Source organism: Salmo trutta, chromosome 5, assembly GCF_901001165.1.
Source record: "Salmo trutta chromosome 5, fSalTru1.1, whole genome shotgun sequence".
Taxonomy (NCBI): Eukaryota; Metazoa; Chordata; class Actinopteri; order Salmoniformes; family Salmonidae; genus Salmo; species Salmo trutta.
The window spans coordinates 22,967,843-22,985,568 of NC_042961.1; the positions used below are offsets into that span (position 1 = coordinate 22,967,843).

The 17,726-nt window shown below is 42.9% G+C and overlaps 1 protein-coding gene across 1 annotated transcript; it reads left to right on the forward strand.

Annotated features, from left to right (window-relative positions):
• The first annotated feature begins 1,940 nt into the window (after window positions 1–1,940).
• Window positions 1,941–17,256, forward strand: si:dkeyp-121d4.3 (uncharacterized). Its single transcript, XM_029753027.1, has 17 exons — window positions 1,941–2,612; window positions 3,417–3,577; window positions 3,740–3,785; window positions 3,879–4,004; window positions 4,137–4,241; window positions 4,434–4,652; window positions 5,345–5,482; window positions 5,685–5,792; window positions 5,915–6,028; window positions 6,147–6,353; window positions 6,545–6,685; window positions 9,329–9,445; window positions 9,568–9,653; window positions 10,774–11,455; window positions 11,703–13,544; window positions 13,911–13,992; window positions 15,362–17,256. Exons 1-17 carry the CDS (start codon window positions 2,172–2,174, stop codon window positions 15,991–15,993), a joined length of 5,247 nt encoding a protein of 1,748 aa, XP_029608887.1. The 5' UTR covers window positions 1,941–2,171; the 3' UTR covers window positions 15,994–17,256.
• Window positions 17,257–17,726: the final 470 nt, after the last annotated feature.

The following is a 17,726-nucleotide window of genomic DNA, read 5'->3' on the forward strand; positions in this document are numbered from 1 at the left end:
CTGTGGAAAGGGTTCTACCTGGAACCCACAAGGGTTCTTCAAAAAGTTATCCTATGGGGACAGCTGAATAACTTTACATTCTAGATTGCACCTTTTTTTCTAAGGGTGTAGCTTTATCAGTCATTTTCAGAAAAAGCATCTCACTTAGCAAGCCAATAAAATACATATTGCATTGGTTCAACCTTGAAATATTGCTAGTCAAGATAGAGATTTTACCTTAATCTCTGTAGCAGTTTGCTCTCACCTAGTCTGGGCACTGCAACAGCCAGATCTTATTCCCCATTCTCTTATTGTCTAGATTATGCAGGGAGCTAACCTGTTCTCCTAAAACATTAGCTAAATTAGCCAACTCGAGCAAATACATCTCAGCTTGCTAACTAGCAAAGCCAACCAATTACACAACAAATATACACAAAGTAAACAATTGTGTTCTAAACTAATGTTTGTCTCAAACAAATGACAAGTACAAAGAACTATTGCTCTGTTCCACAACGTAACAACCATTAGTTACAGGCTTGACAGAATACTATTGCTAGCTAGGTAACTCGCCATGTTATTTCAATGAAAATAAGCTAGCTAGCCAGCGTCAGCTTTGTAGTTGTTATGTGGAAAACGTCGTTTTAATTTCTTCCTCCATTTTTCTCACCAACGCCTTGCTGTAGCGTTTACATTCTATAAATGTAATAACAATTTGAGCCATATTTAGAATAATCTCCTCCTCCCTGAGTAAGCGATTTATCGCAACAGGCCGGAAGTTAAACTCACAAAAAGTTTTCTAGGTTACCCCATTGGCTCACAGCAAATACTTTATTTTTGTCTGCTTGTTTTAGTAAATTACATTTTAAGCAAAGTAAACCATGTATAAAGATTACTTGTCAACATTGCCTGCTCCCTAGTGTCCTCACTACTTAGAAAAACGTAATTGGACTTCCCTCATGCCCCTTTTCATGGCGCTAGCAGCCACATGAGTGAATGCTAGCTAGCTACCATCCCTACCGGAACGTAAACTAACCAAGATCAACAACACAACACAAAATAGACTATTGGGCTACAAGTAGTGAGTGGTGTTACAAACGAACTATACCAAATCACGTAAATGTCTTAGTTGTGATTAAATGTTTTCCACAAACATAGCTACGTGTAGCGTACTTGGACACCGGGTCCCCACATCTCCCACGCCGAATAGACTGAAGCAACGGGACTCTTCTCTCAGGCTCCATTTCCCTACTTGGGAGCATTGCGAACCGTAGGTCGGGACTTTTGACCTGGTTACATGTTCATTGAACATCACAGCAATTTTTCGGCATGTTTTGTTATTTCCGTACACCAAAAGATCTGACGAAGTTGGCATTTTTACACTGAAGCTGAATTCCTTATTATTACTTGAATATCGTCCCGTACTATGGTTGCCATTTTCGCGCTATTCTGGAACTTTTAGATTTTATATGACATAGCACCCACCCTCTATTCATTAAATAGGATCTCAATGGTATAAATCATCTCCCTTAGCTTTGGTCGTCACTAGTTCACAAAGCCATACACATTTTACATTAGTCATTTAGCAGACGCTCTTATCCAGAGCGACTTACAGTAGTAAATGCATACATTTCATACATTTTTTTCTCCGTACTGGTCCCCCGTGGGAATCGAACCCACAACCATGTCGTTGCAAACACCATGATCTACCAACAGAGCCATACACCCCGCCCATTTCTACAATTTACCTAATTAAAATCTGATTTTAAACCAAACCTTAACCATACTGCTAGCCTTATGCCTAATCCAAAATGTAGACCAAAAAGCACATTTTTGTTTTCATGAATGTTTACCATATAACCATTTTGACTGTGTTATCTTGTGGAAAACTTTCGTCTCTCCCTCTCTGAATTGACAATCTACACCGGATATATGTCATGTCTCCACAATCATAATATCCGCAACAAGTTCGCTGATGTCTAGTGTGAGGTTATGAAGCTAGCTAGCTCGCTAACGTAGGATATAACCAGACGTACTTATTAAACCACAAACTGTGCATACATGTACCTTCATATATATATATATATATATATATAGTATGGTAATCTAGACAGCATTTCAACGTTCGCTTCCCCATTTGAAGAGTTGTTACTGCTAACGTAAGCTTGCGAGCAGCTTTCGTTCAATTTTTCGAAATGGGACGAGGTGGTGGTCGGAAGCGTGGAAAAGGCAATGGACCTCCTCCATTTGATACGGGCCCTAGGGTGCCTGATCCATTTGACATGGGTCCAGGTTGGTGTGGGCCGCCTGGATCTTTTGGTCCTTTTCACGGTGGCCCAGGTCCACATCCTAACTTTATGATGCACGGCCCCATGCCACCTGATTATCACGGATATGGGCCAGGCTATGGACCAATGGGTCCACCCATGGATGGATGTTTTGATGGGCCACCGATGGATGGACCAGGATTCGGGTATGGTCCAGGTATGCCCGGACCATATGATCCGATGATGTGCAATGGACCCGGACCAATGCCCCCAGGTATCCCGCCCCCTGGTATTCCTCCCCTAGATATGCCGCTCATGGTTCCGCCTCCGGTGGACAACCCTGTCTTTCCTTCACCCTGGCAAAACGAGGTAATCTTATAAAGACAACTTGTCGTGCCTTAAGCATATTGTAAATTCTTAATTTAAACTTGTAAAAAAAAATGTTTAGTGTTATAGCAACATGACATGGTTTAAATGGCCAATCAAGAACAATTAGTTTGTTCTTCATGAATTAAAAAAGTAATCCCTAACATCAAGTCTGCCTCCTTTAGGCCAACCCTTATGCTTTTCCTCCACCATTGTGGATAAGTGCCACTGTGTCTGTTCTGTCCTGTCATCTCTATGATACATGTTTAATGAAATGTATGTGCTGCTGAGCCTCAACTTCTCACAGGTTCCGTTTCTCTTCCCGACAACAGCCCGTCCCGACAACAGCCTCCCCTCCGACTGAGACGATGTCGTGGAAAATTGTCTTAAGAATAACACTTCTTACAAGAACTTGTAAATTCAATATAGACTTTAATACAGAGTAGTAAAGCCGAGCCGGTCCGCGGACAACAACTCCCTTGCTTTTATGCACATACAATACATAGGTCCATTCTTTATGTAAATGAAGTAAAAGCCACCATTTTCTTTCAACCCAATGGATAACGCCCATATCTGCTTTTAGCTCTAACATAGTGGTGGCTAGACTCTCCTCATATGAATATGAAAATAATGCATGCATTGCATGCTTATGCTTGGCATATATTTAGTCATGGTCATACATTCAGCTTGCCTGGCCGTTGCGTGGTTCCTACTTGGGGATGTATGGCCACCTGTTATCTCCACTCAGGGCCAGCTGCCAGTCTCCTCTTTCGCTAGCTAATGTATTTCTATTTTTCCTTCCCTCAGCACGTCTACCTTTCTCCCGCAACGACTGTAGTTCCTGATGTGTGGGGACTCTGCCTGGGCTCTGAGGTTTTTCAGCTTGATCCACCCCAGACTGATGAACAGAAGACCAAAGACTCAAAGAAGGACAAAAAAGCAGGACAGAAAAAGAGCTACAATGACAAGTAATGATCATTATGTCAACAATTTGTATGTCATCATCACTTTGCGATTAGTGTTTGATTGTATACAGTAGTTTGATCTTCCATACATGAGATTAGCTGTTCAGAATGTTCTGCTTATACATGACGCGCATATTTTTTCCTCTCAACACTTATAAATCGTAGGCCTCCTCCACCTGGAAGATCCAAGGGGGTCATCTCATTCATAGGGGTAAGTCCAAAAGCTGAGAATCCTGCTTGAAGGAAAGGTTCTTCATCTCCACTAGTAAACATTGCATTCTCAAGTTTTGCTCTCCCCCCACAGCCAACTTATGGCTACATCGAAAGAGACGATCTCAATAAATATTCCTTCACTTTTGACGCTTTTCTCGGAGTCCCCAAGAACATGATACCTGGGGTCAGGGTGCATTTTACAGCCTACAAGGAGAAGGTGGGTCACTTTAGACATTATTCGCTATATATAGTTTAACAGACATTTTCAGGAGTTTATGAACCATTGGTTTTCATTGTATTTTAAATAATGCGTCTTGTTTTTTTTCCCCTCTTTGTATTGTAAACCCAGGCCGGGGAGTGTGCCACTAATGTGTCTGTACCTCCAGGAGGAACTGAGGAGATTAACTCCACCATTATTGAAGGTTTTGTCTGCAATGTTATCCTGGAGCGGCAGGTGACAGAACTCCGTAGCACACAGGGGATACAATTATTCAGTCATAACTTTATTAAAGTTATAATCACTGCCATAACTAGATGTTTATTGTAAGGTAACTTGATTATATGCTTGGCTTGTTATGACTAGTATTTGGCTTCTCATTTAAATATGTCCTTGTTGGTATTAACATAATAATGTGCCCCCACACAGCCTGGTGCAAAGCCGAAACCCGGCCAAATTGAGGCCAACATCGACGGCATGTCAAGAGCACTGCTTTACTCGGAGAAGGATTACACCATCACTCTGTTGCAAGGGGACCATGTGACGTTCAACTTGTTAACCGACATAGTTACCCAGAAAATTAGAGCCACTAATATTCGGCCACAGACACCACAGACTTTTAAGATCACTGGAGAGAAGAGGGAGGTGGTGAGTCTGAAGTCTGAGTGGCATACCTATATTTTTACACCTTCATTTTGGTTACAAATTTTGACATAAACTTTGGTCCTGGAGAGCTCTACGCCATTTTATTCAGCTCAGTATGACCACACCTGAGTCAAATAATCTATTCAAGATCTTCAATTGAGACCACAGTACTTTGGTGACTACTACTAAATCTTTTTTAAACCTCCCACATTGGGTTGGATGTTTCAATGTGTAGTTCTTACATGCGTAATCTATGAGCAGAATTACTGTCTTACCTCAATTAGCCACAAAGTCCCTAGCTTGAAAGCAACTGTTGTTTTGGAAGCTGTTATGTGCCATTTTCCCACACGTGGGCCAGCCCCCTAGAAATTTGAGTTCAACTAATGAGCTTCAGCCCCTCGCCATATGAGTGACAGCTAGCAAGATGCACATGATGCACCCACAGCAGCGCGAGTGCAATGACATGGTGCACATATGTGACGTAGTAGGCAATTTTCAGGGACCACTTTTGGTTCAAACGCTACTTTCAGAACTACTGGCTGAAAAGTATACAAAAGTAACAGAGAATCCCTTTAAATCAAGTGTGTTGGAGCTGGGCTGGAACAAAATACTGCACACATAGCGGCTCTATGGGACCAGAGTTGGCCATCCCTACTGTAGCTAGTTGTTGATATATTTTCTGTACTCTCCACCAGGGTGTTATAAAGAGTGTAAAGGGTGGTTCTGGTACCATCATGGCAGCGAACCAGAACAACCTGCCCTTTGAAACCACAGAGAACATGAGTGTAACTGAGTTCACCATTATGGATGAGGTGGACTTTACAGTTGTCACAGTGAGTATAGTGTCTTTCCCATCCACATAATTCAGTGGCAAGTTGAGTTTGTTGACACTGAATGATGATCAGTTTGTACCTGGGAGTGATGTTAGGACCCTCAATGTGCAGGTTCTGATCCTAAGTATAGCAATGTTGTTGAAATGATTTGTTCATTGATTTATACATTTGACGTTAACATAATGTCATTTGTTTTCATTAGATCAAAAATAAGGAGAAGGCCATCAGAGTAAGGAAGCTGAATGAGTGCTCAATGACACTGGAAGAAACCATGGAGAAGATAGTTGAAGACCTTGCAGGAAAAGACAAGGTGGGGGCACAGTTCAGTGCAAATTATGATAGGTGCCAACTGGTGGAAAATCTCCTGTCATTCAGAGTTTAGCACTCTCATCTGTGACATACCCAGGAATGTCCTTATTACTGTGTCTCCAGTGGAAGCCAGTGGCCCCAGTGGAGGAGGTGCTTCTCCAGAGGACTGTGGTGTTTGAGGACATTAGCACTGCGCAGCATGCAGGAACGGTCATTAAGGTCTCCAAAAAGCAGCAGGTACGCGTGGTACTGAAAGAATGTACAAATCAAACATGATTGTTATGTGTCCTTGTTGGGAAAGGTTTGGGTGGTCAAATCGTGTATTTTAGAATGTGTTATCTAATTTTCCTTCCAGGAGCAGGGCCTTTTGGAGGCATTGGTGGGTGGCACACAGAGGCAGCTATTGTTTGGAGCAGCTGACGTTCTGACTGAAGCCACCATGCTTGTCGGAGACAAGGTTCACTTTAACATCTCCACCAACCGTGAGACTAAGGAGGTGCGTGCCATCAACGTGGAGATTCTCTCCGAGACGTTTGAGGAGTCAACAGAGCGACGCAGAACCGTAAGATCACTTTTAGAATGTGGTACAGGATGCCATTAAGTGTGTGTCTAGTTAGGTTTTTCCACTTTGATGTATGACAACTTTACACACTGAAGAAAGATGGGATGTTTTATGTAATGGTATTTTTTAAAATAAAAAATGCCTTAATATTCTTTGCACAGCATGTCTAAGTGAAGCACTTTCCCCTCTAGGGTGAGGTGGTGCAAGCTGGGGATCTGTCTGGGACCATTAAGTGCCATCAGAGCCCTCAGCTGCTGTTCTTCCATCTGACCGAGGTCATGGAGGAGAAGAAATTGGACATCTCGGAGAAGGTGAAGTTTAGCGTCATTTCGGTGAGTCTCCATGGTGCTGTGATCCGATTGGCACGGCAAAATGAATATCAATTGGTATTCAGTGCCTTCAGTAAGTGTTCACACCCCTCGACTTGTTCCACATTTTGTTGTGTTGCAGCCTGAATTTAAAATGGATTAAATTGAGATGTTTTGTCACTGGCCTACACACAATACCCCATAATGTCAAAGTGGAATTATGTTTTTTGAAAATGTTACTAATGAATTAAGAATGAAAAGCTGAAATGTCTTGAGTCAATAAGTATTCGACCCCTAAATAATTTCAGGAGTAAACATTAGCTTAGAAAGGCTCATAAGTTGCATGGACTCATTCTGTATGCAGTAATAGTGTTTAACAGGATTTTTGAATGACTACCTCATCTCTGTCCCCCACACATTTCATCTGTGTGCTATTTGCCAGCAGCATACCACCCTGCATCCCACTGCTGGCTTGCTTCTGAAGCTAAGCAGGGTTGGTCCTGGTCAGTCGCTGGATGGGAGACCAGATGCTGCTCAAAGTGGTGTTGGAGGACAAGTAGGAGGCACCCTTTTCTCTGGTCTAAAAATAAATACAAATATATCCCAATGCCACTGTGCAGTGATTGGGGACATTGCCCTGTGTAGGATGCTGTCTTTCGGATGGTACGTTAAACGGGTGTCCTGACTCTCCGTGGTCACTAAAGATCACATGGCACTTATCGTAAGAGTAGCGGTGTTAACCCCGGTGTCCTGGCTAAATTCCCAATCTGGTCTTCATACTGTACCATCATGGCCACCTAATCATCCCCAGCTTACAATTGGCTGATTCATCCCCCCTCCTCACCTCTGTAACTATTCCCCAGGTCGTTTCTGTAAATGAGAAAGTGTTCTCAGTCAACTTACCTGGTAAAATAAACACATACAATTATGTGTAAGTTCCTTCAGTCGAGCAGTGAATTTCAAACACAGATTCAACCACGAAGACCAGGGAGGTTTTCCAATGCCTTGCAGAGAAGGGCACCTATTGGTAGATTGTTAAAAAATAAAGCAGACATTGAATATCCCTTTGATCATGGTGAAGTTATTAATTACGCTTTGGATGGTGTGTCAATACACCCAGTCACTAGAAAAGATACAGGCGTCCTTCCTAACTCAGTTGACGGAGAGGAAGGAAACCGTTCAAAGATTTCACAATGAGGCCAATGGTGACTTTAAAATAGTTATAGAGTTTAATGGCTGCTCCAGAGTCCAGTGGCAGCGAGCTTTACAGCTTGACATCGCGCATGGTGATCTTAGGCTTGTGTGCGGCTCCTCGGCCATGGAAACCCATTTCATGAATCTCTGACGAACAGTTCTTGTGCTGACGTTGCTTCTAGAGGCAGTTTGGAACTCGGTAGAGAGTGTTGCAATTCACAATAACAAAACTTAGTTGACCAGGGCAGCTCCAGAAATTTGACGAACTGACTTGTTGGAAAGGTGGTATCTTATGACAGTGCCACTTTGAAAGTCACTGAGCTCTTCAGTAAGGCCATTCTTCTGCCAGTGTTTGTCTATGGAGATTGCATGGCTTTATGCTCAATTCTATACACCCGTCAGCAACGGGCGTGGCTGAAATAGCCGAATCCACTAATTTGAAGGGGTGTCCACATACTTTTGTATATATAATATATATTAGTGTTTTAATTTTCATTGGTCTTAGACAAATGTTCAAGTTTTTTCTTCCACTCTGACATTAGAGTATTTTATGTAGATCGTTGTAAAAAAAAAAAAGACAATTAAATCCATTTTAATCTCACCTTGTAACACAACAAAATGTGAAATATGTCAAGGGGTGTGAATACTTTCTGAAGGCATGGTACATCCAACTAGCTATTTCAAATCAAATTTTATTTGTCACGTGTGCCGAATACAGGTGTAGACCTTATAGTGAAATGCTAACTGACAAGTCATTAACCCACATGCAGTTCAAGAAATAGAGTTAAGAAAATATTTACTAAATAAAATAAAATTAACACAAAATAACAATAACGAGGCTATATACTGGGGGTACCGGTACCGAGTCAATGTGAGGGAGTACAGGTCAGTCAATGTAATTTGTACATGTAGGTACGGGTAAAATTACTATGCATAGATAATTAACAGCGAGTAGCAGCAGTGTAAAAACAAAGGGGGTGGGGAGTCAATGTAAATATTCCGGGTGGCCATTTGATTAATTGTTCAGCAGTCTTATGGTTTGGGTGTAGAAGTTGTTAAGGAGCCTTTTGGACCTAGACTTGGCGCTCCGGTACCGCTTGCCGTGTAGCGCCTTACAGTCGAATGCCGAGCAGTTGCCATACCAGGCAGTGATGCAACCGGCCAGGATGCTCTGGATGGTGCAGCTGTATAACTTTTTGAGGATCTGGGGACCCATGCTAAATCTTTTTAGTCTCCTGCCCTCTTCACGACTCTCTTGGTGTGTTTGGACCATGATAGTTTGTTGGTGATTTTGACACCAAGGAACTTGAAACTCTCAACCCGCTCCACTACAGCCCCATCGATGTTAATGGGGGCCTGTTCGGCCCTCCTTTTCCTGTAGTCAACGATCAGCTCCTTTGTCTTGCTCACATTTTTGTTTTATTCATATTTTTGTTTTTATGTTTTTCTTTAACTCTTTCAATTTTCTCCTAGCTTGAAACCGCTGAAGGAGGCAACCAAGCGATTAGGATCAAACGCCTTATCGACAGTGTTCTTACCCCTGTTCTTACCGCTATGCCCAAGCTAAGGGGCGTGGCGGCAAGAGAAAAGGTTGGTTTATGATGGAACAAAGGCCAGTGACTTTGGGGGATGTCATAATCACTTAAGGGATAGACATGTGGCAGTCTGTATGTTGTATTAAACTGTCTATTGCCTATTATTGTCTATTACAGAAGATGACCATCAAACTGATGAGAGACCCAAATGACCTCATCATGGGCACAGGTGTTGAAGTAGAGAACAAAGATGAGGATCCCACGTGAGTTTGATTGAAATTAGTAGTAGTATTGGTTTCAACATGAAGTCAAGGTAAAGTATCATTGTGTGATGATTTTGGATGTCATTTGTCGACACAGCCACAAGTACCTTGAAATCTAAAAATGTATCCCCCTAGAGTCGATGTCCTCGCCCCTGTGGAAATATAATTTAAAAAATCCCTATCAAAATCAATCAGTTTAAGTTTCCACCACATAGTTTAATTTTTTTGTATGGGATGCGTCTCAATCCACTGCATCCGCCGACGTCGCCCTTCCTCAACTGCAGTGAAAGATGGCAGAGCTAGAGCGATGTTTGTCAGACCATGAGGCATCCCGAAAATTGGTCTTCTCACACAAACGTCTGTAGCATCCGAACGGTTTGGCCCGCAAACTATTATGACTCCTATATGGAAAGATGACTCTCACAAAAACGATGGTGTTCTCTGTTTTGCTCTACGACCCCCAAAAGCGTCACGGGACTCTGTCTGAACCGTTTGGGCTACACACTAATATGAACCCTCTGTGGAAAGGTGAGTCTCTCACGAACACTTATGTCGGTTGTTTTGCTCTAGGATGCTCACAAGACTAGTCTGAAGGTATCCAGGTACAAGTTTTTTTTTAAAGAATGGAAGTATATATGTAGTTAAGAAGTATATATGTAGTTAGTTTAGTGCATAAAATAAGGTGTTAAATCAGTGTTTTCCAAACTCGATCCTCAGGACCCCAATGGGTGCACGTTTTTTTTGTTTTTAAGCTTTAATTATTTGAATCAGCCATATCAGATATAGGATAGACACTTCAGAACAAACTTCCTTTTAGATTTTGGGGGGGACTATCTGTTTGTCCATGTATGAAGCTTATAATGTGTTTCCATGGGGTACTAGCAGTAAGGCCAAATTCAATTTTTCATCCGTTCTTTTTAAATATATTTTTTTGATACCTTAAGGGGTCCTAAACCTCAAAATCAAATAGCTAAATTATCCTTGGTATGACCATCTTTAATAAACAATTCCATATGTTAGCATAGTAGGACCCCACCCCCTCCCACACCCCCAACCGCTTAGACTCCAGAGGGTTAAGAGATGTGCTCGAAGTCATTTCCCTCATTCTTTTGTGCACCAGCAATGACAAACCTGCCTCGGAGAAGTCAATCAAGATGAAATCGGTCATAAAAATTCTGCGGTCAAAACCTGTGGGCTCTGGATCTGGTGGCAAGGACTCCGACAGCAGCCAGCGGAGATACGGACGCAGGAGCCCCAGCCTAGACCAGTTTGACCGGGTGAAGAAAAGGCGGAGCACGAGCAGGGAGCGCAAAGAGTGGGGCGGTAGATGCAGGTACAGGCGCAGTCGCAGCATGAGCCGGGGCAGGGAGAGGAACAGGAGACAAAGCCACAGTCTGGAGAGAAAAGATTACAACCACAGGAGCGGCAGCAAAAAGAGGACTTCCTCGAAAAGGAGCCGCAGCAAGGAGCGAGATGGAAGCAGTCAGAGGAGCTCCAAGAATGATTCAAGCTCAGTAAGTAGATCTCCAGATAGAATGAACGATGAGCTTGAAAGAAAGAAGAGGGAACTAGAGGAGCTCAATGAGTTGATATACCGCAAGAGAGCCATAGTTGCCATGGAGAAACATGGTGGAGTTCCCAATTTCTTCTCAGAAGTGAAGCCTAGGGAGAAGACCTGCTTTGACTACAATCATGGAATGGCAGAGCTTCCTACACAATCTAAACCACCCACTGACATCAAACCCAAGTCCATTCTGAAGAAACGCTCAGACCATGTCGCAGGTACACTTTTCCCAATTCAGGTCAGTTGTCATTTTTAAACTTTTCAATCATGTAGATAATCGTTTGTTCACTCTCAATCATTTTTAAGAGCTGGTTATATTCCATGGGAATATTCCACCATGCCGGTGCTTTTTATAGTTATCATATATTGGTAAAAGAAACATATTAAATCATCAGCATGATGAGCAATTTGTCAAATCAAATAATTTGTATGAAATGGGGGGGGGGGGGGAGTCCAATTATAAATGTTTTGTTTATTCTCTCCAGACTGAACTCTTTAAAGCTCAACCTCTTGATCAAAGGCTTGTGGAACAATACGGTTATAACGTTGAGACACCCTATAAACCACACTCTGCCCAACCACCCTACACCCAAACATCCAGTCAGAAGTCCTATTATGAACATTCACTTGCTGGGCATCCTGTTCCTGACTTATCTACCAAGTATGATCCATATGAGCAGACTTCTAGAGAGCACCCGTCGCAACCTTCTCCAGTTCGCCAAACACCTCTTGACTCTCATTCTTCAAATCGACCTCCCATTCGAGAGTCTCAGGAAAAGAACCCTAACCTGAACACCCAGCTCGCCCGTTTCCTCAACACCCTCAACAAAGGTGTGGATGCCGGTCTGCTGTCAGCTATGGTCAAGGAGTCACAAGAGGAGATTGCTGGTATTCAGGAAAATAGTTCCATACTTCAAAAGCCTTATTGCAAGTTTCTTGACCGTGGGGATGAAGATCAGTACAGAGATGAGCCCTGTACAGAGGAGGAGCCAGAGTGCCCACGCAGGGGCTTCATCAGGGAGCGAGTGAAGAACTCCGACTATGACAACTCCAGAAACGAAGACTGGCTGCTGCCTCACGAGAGAGCAATCCAGGAAGGTGGTGGCTTTCCCGGAATTCTTGGAATGATGTCCCACAGCAAGCTATTGAGAGAACCTGAACGTGTGGAAGAAGAGGACTTCCTCTATGGTGGTAAAGCCCCTGCAGCGGCTGAGAAGGAGCGCTGTGAGAAACCTGGGCGGTCAGACAGGTACAGGGATAACAAGAGGTCCTGCTCAGCCAGAGTCCCGGTGGAGGAGACCAAGGAGCAGGAGAGTCGGGAAAAGACGCAGCACTTCGACAAGATCAAGAGCCTGCTCCAGGCCATCGGCTTGAATCTGGACACCTCAGAGGTCACCGAGCTGGCAGACAGGACCCAAGAGCGCCCCTACGGGACAAAGTCATCCAAAAACTCATCCGATTCCTCAGAGAGAGAGACGAAGCACTCATCTAGGCGGGGAGATCGGCATTGGCACCGCACCACCGACGACTCTGGTTCCAAACTCTTCCGGTCAGCCTCGCCATTCAGGTCTTCCCAACGGGAGGTGTACCTCAGCCCCCAAGACACCTCAGAATATGAAGGGTTCCTTGACCCGGAAGAGGAGGCCGCCTTGGAGAGGGCCAGGCAGATGCAGAGCCTCACCAGGACAGTGAGCGTCTTGCCCCCCACCCCCTCCTCACAGCCTGGCACCTCCTATTCCACCACACAGTGGAACTGTGCTGAGAAGACCCAGCCCATCGCGCCTAAAAGTTGGCCTAGCAAGGGTTGTAGTACCAACTATCTTTTATCACTGCCACCCGGTTCCTCAGGTCCCCCCGAACAGATTTCCCCGGTTTCATCCATGACAAACACGCCTGATGTTCCAGCTGGTCAACAAGCAGCCGGGGTCTATACTTTTACTTCACCTATGGGACAATCCCCTGACCTACTCACTGCCTTGCCCTCCTCCACTCATTATGGGCAGCCTAGTTCCCCCTTGATACCGTTTGCAAAGACTCAGTTCACACAACTATTGAATCAAGTGACTATATCAAATTCTACAAGGGATGTCTTGAGTCAAATCCTCCAAGTCACCAACCAGTCTAGATGCCTCAAGGTGATTGAAACAGTCAAAAGTGTGTCTGGTGCACAGCAAGATTCACCAAGACAAAATATCACCATACCTCTCCAGATCAAAACACAAAGCCCTGATTCTGCAGGTGGACAGCCCTCTCCTCCCCCTCAATCACCAGAGACTCGGCATCCACCAGTGACAGAAGACGATATCAAGGCCAAACAGAAGAAAAGGGTATGTTGTGTTTTTTTTCATTCCGTGTGTAGAAGTTAGGAAACGTTTTACCTGTCTGATTGTGTTACATTTGTGTATGATATACAAGCCGCACCTTCAGTCCTTGGTGTTGTTTACATTTGAATTACAGTATAGGCCTACAGTATAGGGCAGTTATCAGGAATTTACAATTACACACAACATACGTGCTCTTGGGAAAAGTGCAGTGTGTACAGAATTTTTGGAATCCCAATTCTATTCAATTGCTTCTGATAACTTCATGTTCTGGTTTTAGTGCACGCTGGCAAGTCAGTCCCAATCTGCTTAATTTAGGACTTGTACATTGGATAGACTTTGTGTGTGTCTCAATTTGTCACTGTTTTGTAGCTGGAGCAGTTTAACCTGCGGATGAGACGGAAGAATCAGGAGAGGAAGAACAATACTCGTGACACTAGGAAAAACACAACAGGTACCAGATAACCCTTGGAGTAAGGTTGAAACGTGGCAATATGGCCAGCCACAAATTATCGCTTAGGTTAAGATTAGGTGATGCCAGAACAAGTCAAGAGCTGTACATACCTGGCACTAAACACAAATTAAAGTATAGGACGAGATGATACCATAGGTGTCAAGAGACGGCATAGATAGGTTTGAGTCTTATTCCAGCCATAGTTAATCAGGTTTAAGTGATATCTTCGATTGCTTTAGCTATGATATTTTCTGTAATGTAAATATAATTTTTTTTTATTATTGTGTTAGGGCTTGGTCTCGCTCAGAAAGTTTAGGGAACATTTTATTTAATGTCTACCACGTTGCTTCACAAAGCATAGCCTTGTGTCTTGGAAGACCACATCAATGCCTGTTTTATTTGCTTTGAAAGCCCTGGCCTTGTAACAATTGACCAGTTTGGTGCTTGTCTTAAAATTGTGTAACGCAAGAATGTCCTATTAGGAAAGTGCCCATGCTTGGTTTATGCTCACATAGAAGTATTTAAAAGAAAAAAATATTTATCTTCCACTGTGCATGCAATACAATATTTTGATGAAACATGCATTGCCCTCTGTGTGTGCAATACAATTTATGAACATGGTGGTCTTCAAGTGCTTTTGCACAGACAAACTAATAATAACAGAAACAATAGACTGACGTAGACTCCCAATGTTCCTTTAATCTGGACAGGAGTTGCTCTAAATACAGATATTCATGTTCGCTAGCTTTAACATGTAATGTTTTCTCCAACAGCTAAAGGTAAGTATTTTAGCAGACTTTGCATCGATAGGTCTTCAGCTGTTGAATGGCATTTTTGCTTGTGTAGTACAGAAACGGGGGTTAGAGGAGCTTTAGGAAGGCTGCAATACTTTTAGGACTTTTTTAGAATTACTGTAAGCTTCTTGATTAGGGTATCTCTACTGCTAGGGAGAATTTTACCTGAATAGGGGACTTGTTAGTGTTGTTTTCACTCCAAAACAGGGATAAACATTGTCAATCTGACTACTAGCTAGGGCCTGCATAATGAGGGTGTGGTCTGGTAGTACTACACAAACAAGATCAAGCTAGGTCAGTTAGTGTGTAAGGTGTCTTTAGTGTCAAATGTTTCTCATACCGCAGTTCATTAGGAGAGTTCTGTTATAGCACGAGACTAAGTTAACTAACTGCTGGAGGACATAGTCTTGAGTGTCAGCTCTGTCAGTTCTGGGCCAAAGGTGGAAGAAAAACAGCCAGCCTGCAGAGACCCAAGAGCTGGAGCACAGGTCAATCCTCGCAGTAACGTCAACCTATCAGAGCCCCTGTGAAGCTAACCCATACATTTAACCTGTCTCATTATTGCATTTTTACAGGAAAAGTTCCCAAAGTTACCTTTGCCAACACTGAGCCTAGGAACGTGTGGATCTGTGGACACTCGCTTATATATTGGGCAGAGATGAGGGCCAAGTCGCCTGAGATTGGCATGCAGTTGGGCATGGACCCCAGCAGTGTGCGGGTGTGGTGGAAGGGCACACAGGGCATGACGTGGGCCCAGCTGCTGCCCCAGTTAGACCAGCTGAAGATCAAGTGGCCCAAACCGGACGTGGTCATCCTGCACCTGGGTGGTAACGATCTGGGTACCCAAAGCCCTGAGGCCCTTATGTCGTCTGTGAAGAAGGACCTGACCTCCATGAGGAGCATTTTCCCACAATGCCGGTTGGTCTGGTCCGACATCTTGCCCCGGATGTCCTGGAGGCAAACGGAGGACAGCGAAGCAGTGGACAATGTTAGGGCCGCCATCAACAGAAGAGCTCACGCCATCATCGCTGAGCTAGGTGGCACCACTCTGACCCATGAAAACATCACGTGTTGCTCAGACGCAGGCCTGTACAGGCCAGACGGGGTTCATCTGTCTGGTAAAGGTATTGATACTTTCAACTTGAACCTGCAGGACTTTTTGGAGAAGTGGGAGACCGAGGCAAACGATGTTCCTGAGATGACTTAAGAAATTACCAATGAATGGTTTTTTTTTATGGGGGGGGTGTTATTTTAATTTCTCTATTGTAATCGTTTCCTCTCTGTGCTGGATACCAACCTAAGGGTTGATTTTAGATGTAATGTAACTTCATTGCAAATAATACATTCTGTTATCGGTGTATCCACTTTGATTAAATGTTCTATGTAATCGTACAATTTTAAGTTTTAGCATACTGATGATTAGCATGTTCTGTTTATCCACGAAGTGCCAGGCTTTTACTTATTGTATACATTTTGTTGGGCAAAATACAAATAAACTAGACAATTGGGAAATATCGTGTCCCTGCATTTTCATTCTGCTCCAAATCCTTTGAGATATGAAACTGATGCTGAATTCCTCTTACTAGGTAGTGCCTGTAAATTATGGTGGTGAAAGTGTGCCAAAAGGATACCAGAGAACTAAGGAAAAGTCTTCAGTTTAGTGGAATCCCAATTCTTACATAGTCTCTGTCTTGTCTAAACATATACTCACTCGATTTTGAAGTTAATTTCTGAAGAAAATGTTATTGTCCAAAGTGTACACATCCAACAGAGATTCTAAACGTAAACAAGAGGTTTATTTGTACACTGCTGCTGAAGCTTTTCTAGTGTAGTAGTTAGCTAGCAGAAGATTGGTCACTCCAAGGTTCTCTTATGTATTTATTCAAATTCCTTTTGTTTCTAACTTAATCTTGTCCATTTGAGTTTTTTCCCCACTGCTTCCAAGCTGTTAGGTTGTCTGTGGCTGACCAGCGGTTTGCATTTTCCTCCAATCTATCCAGGATTCTCTACTCTTTTTCCTAGGATGACCTCAGGACTAGGGTTTTGAACATCCAACAAGAGCAAATATGAAGTACATTTTAAATTTTTGTCATCTTTGGAAATGATGCAGCATTCTGCAACTTCAATAAAAGATCTGTGAAATCAAGTGTTAATGTACAGTGTACCATATTGTAGTACCATATTTTGTAGCTATGTCACCATTATTTTGTACGCGTATTGTGTTTTTGTATTCATTTAATCCAAATACATAAGTCTGTACCATAGGTGACATTGAGGTGTGCATGTTGTGACATCTGGCATTGTGTGCTTGTTGAGAGGAAAGAGACGTAGCGGACGTCGCATCAAGAATAATGAAAATGCATGTTTTTCAGAACTGTAAAAAAAAAAAAACGTTGGATCAGGGTATGTTTTTTGTGGATAGTCTCTGTTTGAAATGTTTCTTAAAAATAAATGTACACCACTGTCATAAGGCTTGTTACTAAACTTACTGGTATTCCTATCTTTTCACTCCTAAAATATCATTATGGTGACAATCAACACCAGCCTATTATGAAGATATGACTTGTCTATAATTTTACATTAGATTGATAGGCTACCAAAATCTATACCATATTGGTATGCACTACTTAGACCCAAGCTTTTGATGCAACATACATTTTCAGTGTAGCCATGCTAATAAATTGTTGAACATACTCAAATGAATTACAAATTTAAATGGACATGGCTAAAACTGCTGGTCTGAATTCAACTAGTCAAGACAAAAGTAAGCTGATGATTACACAAAAGGCAACTCAAACCCAGTGCTTTCAGAAATGTTAAGCCTTCACAGACTTGAGGCGCGTTCCTCTACCCAGGTGTTGCTGCAGCATGCCAGATATCACAAAGCCTGGATGGGTAATTTCTGTATCAGCTAATCACAGAGATGCGTTCCTATGCTTA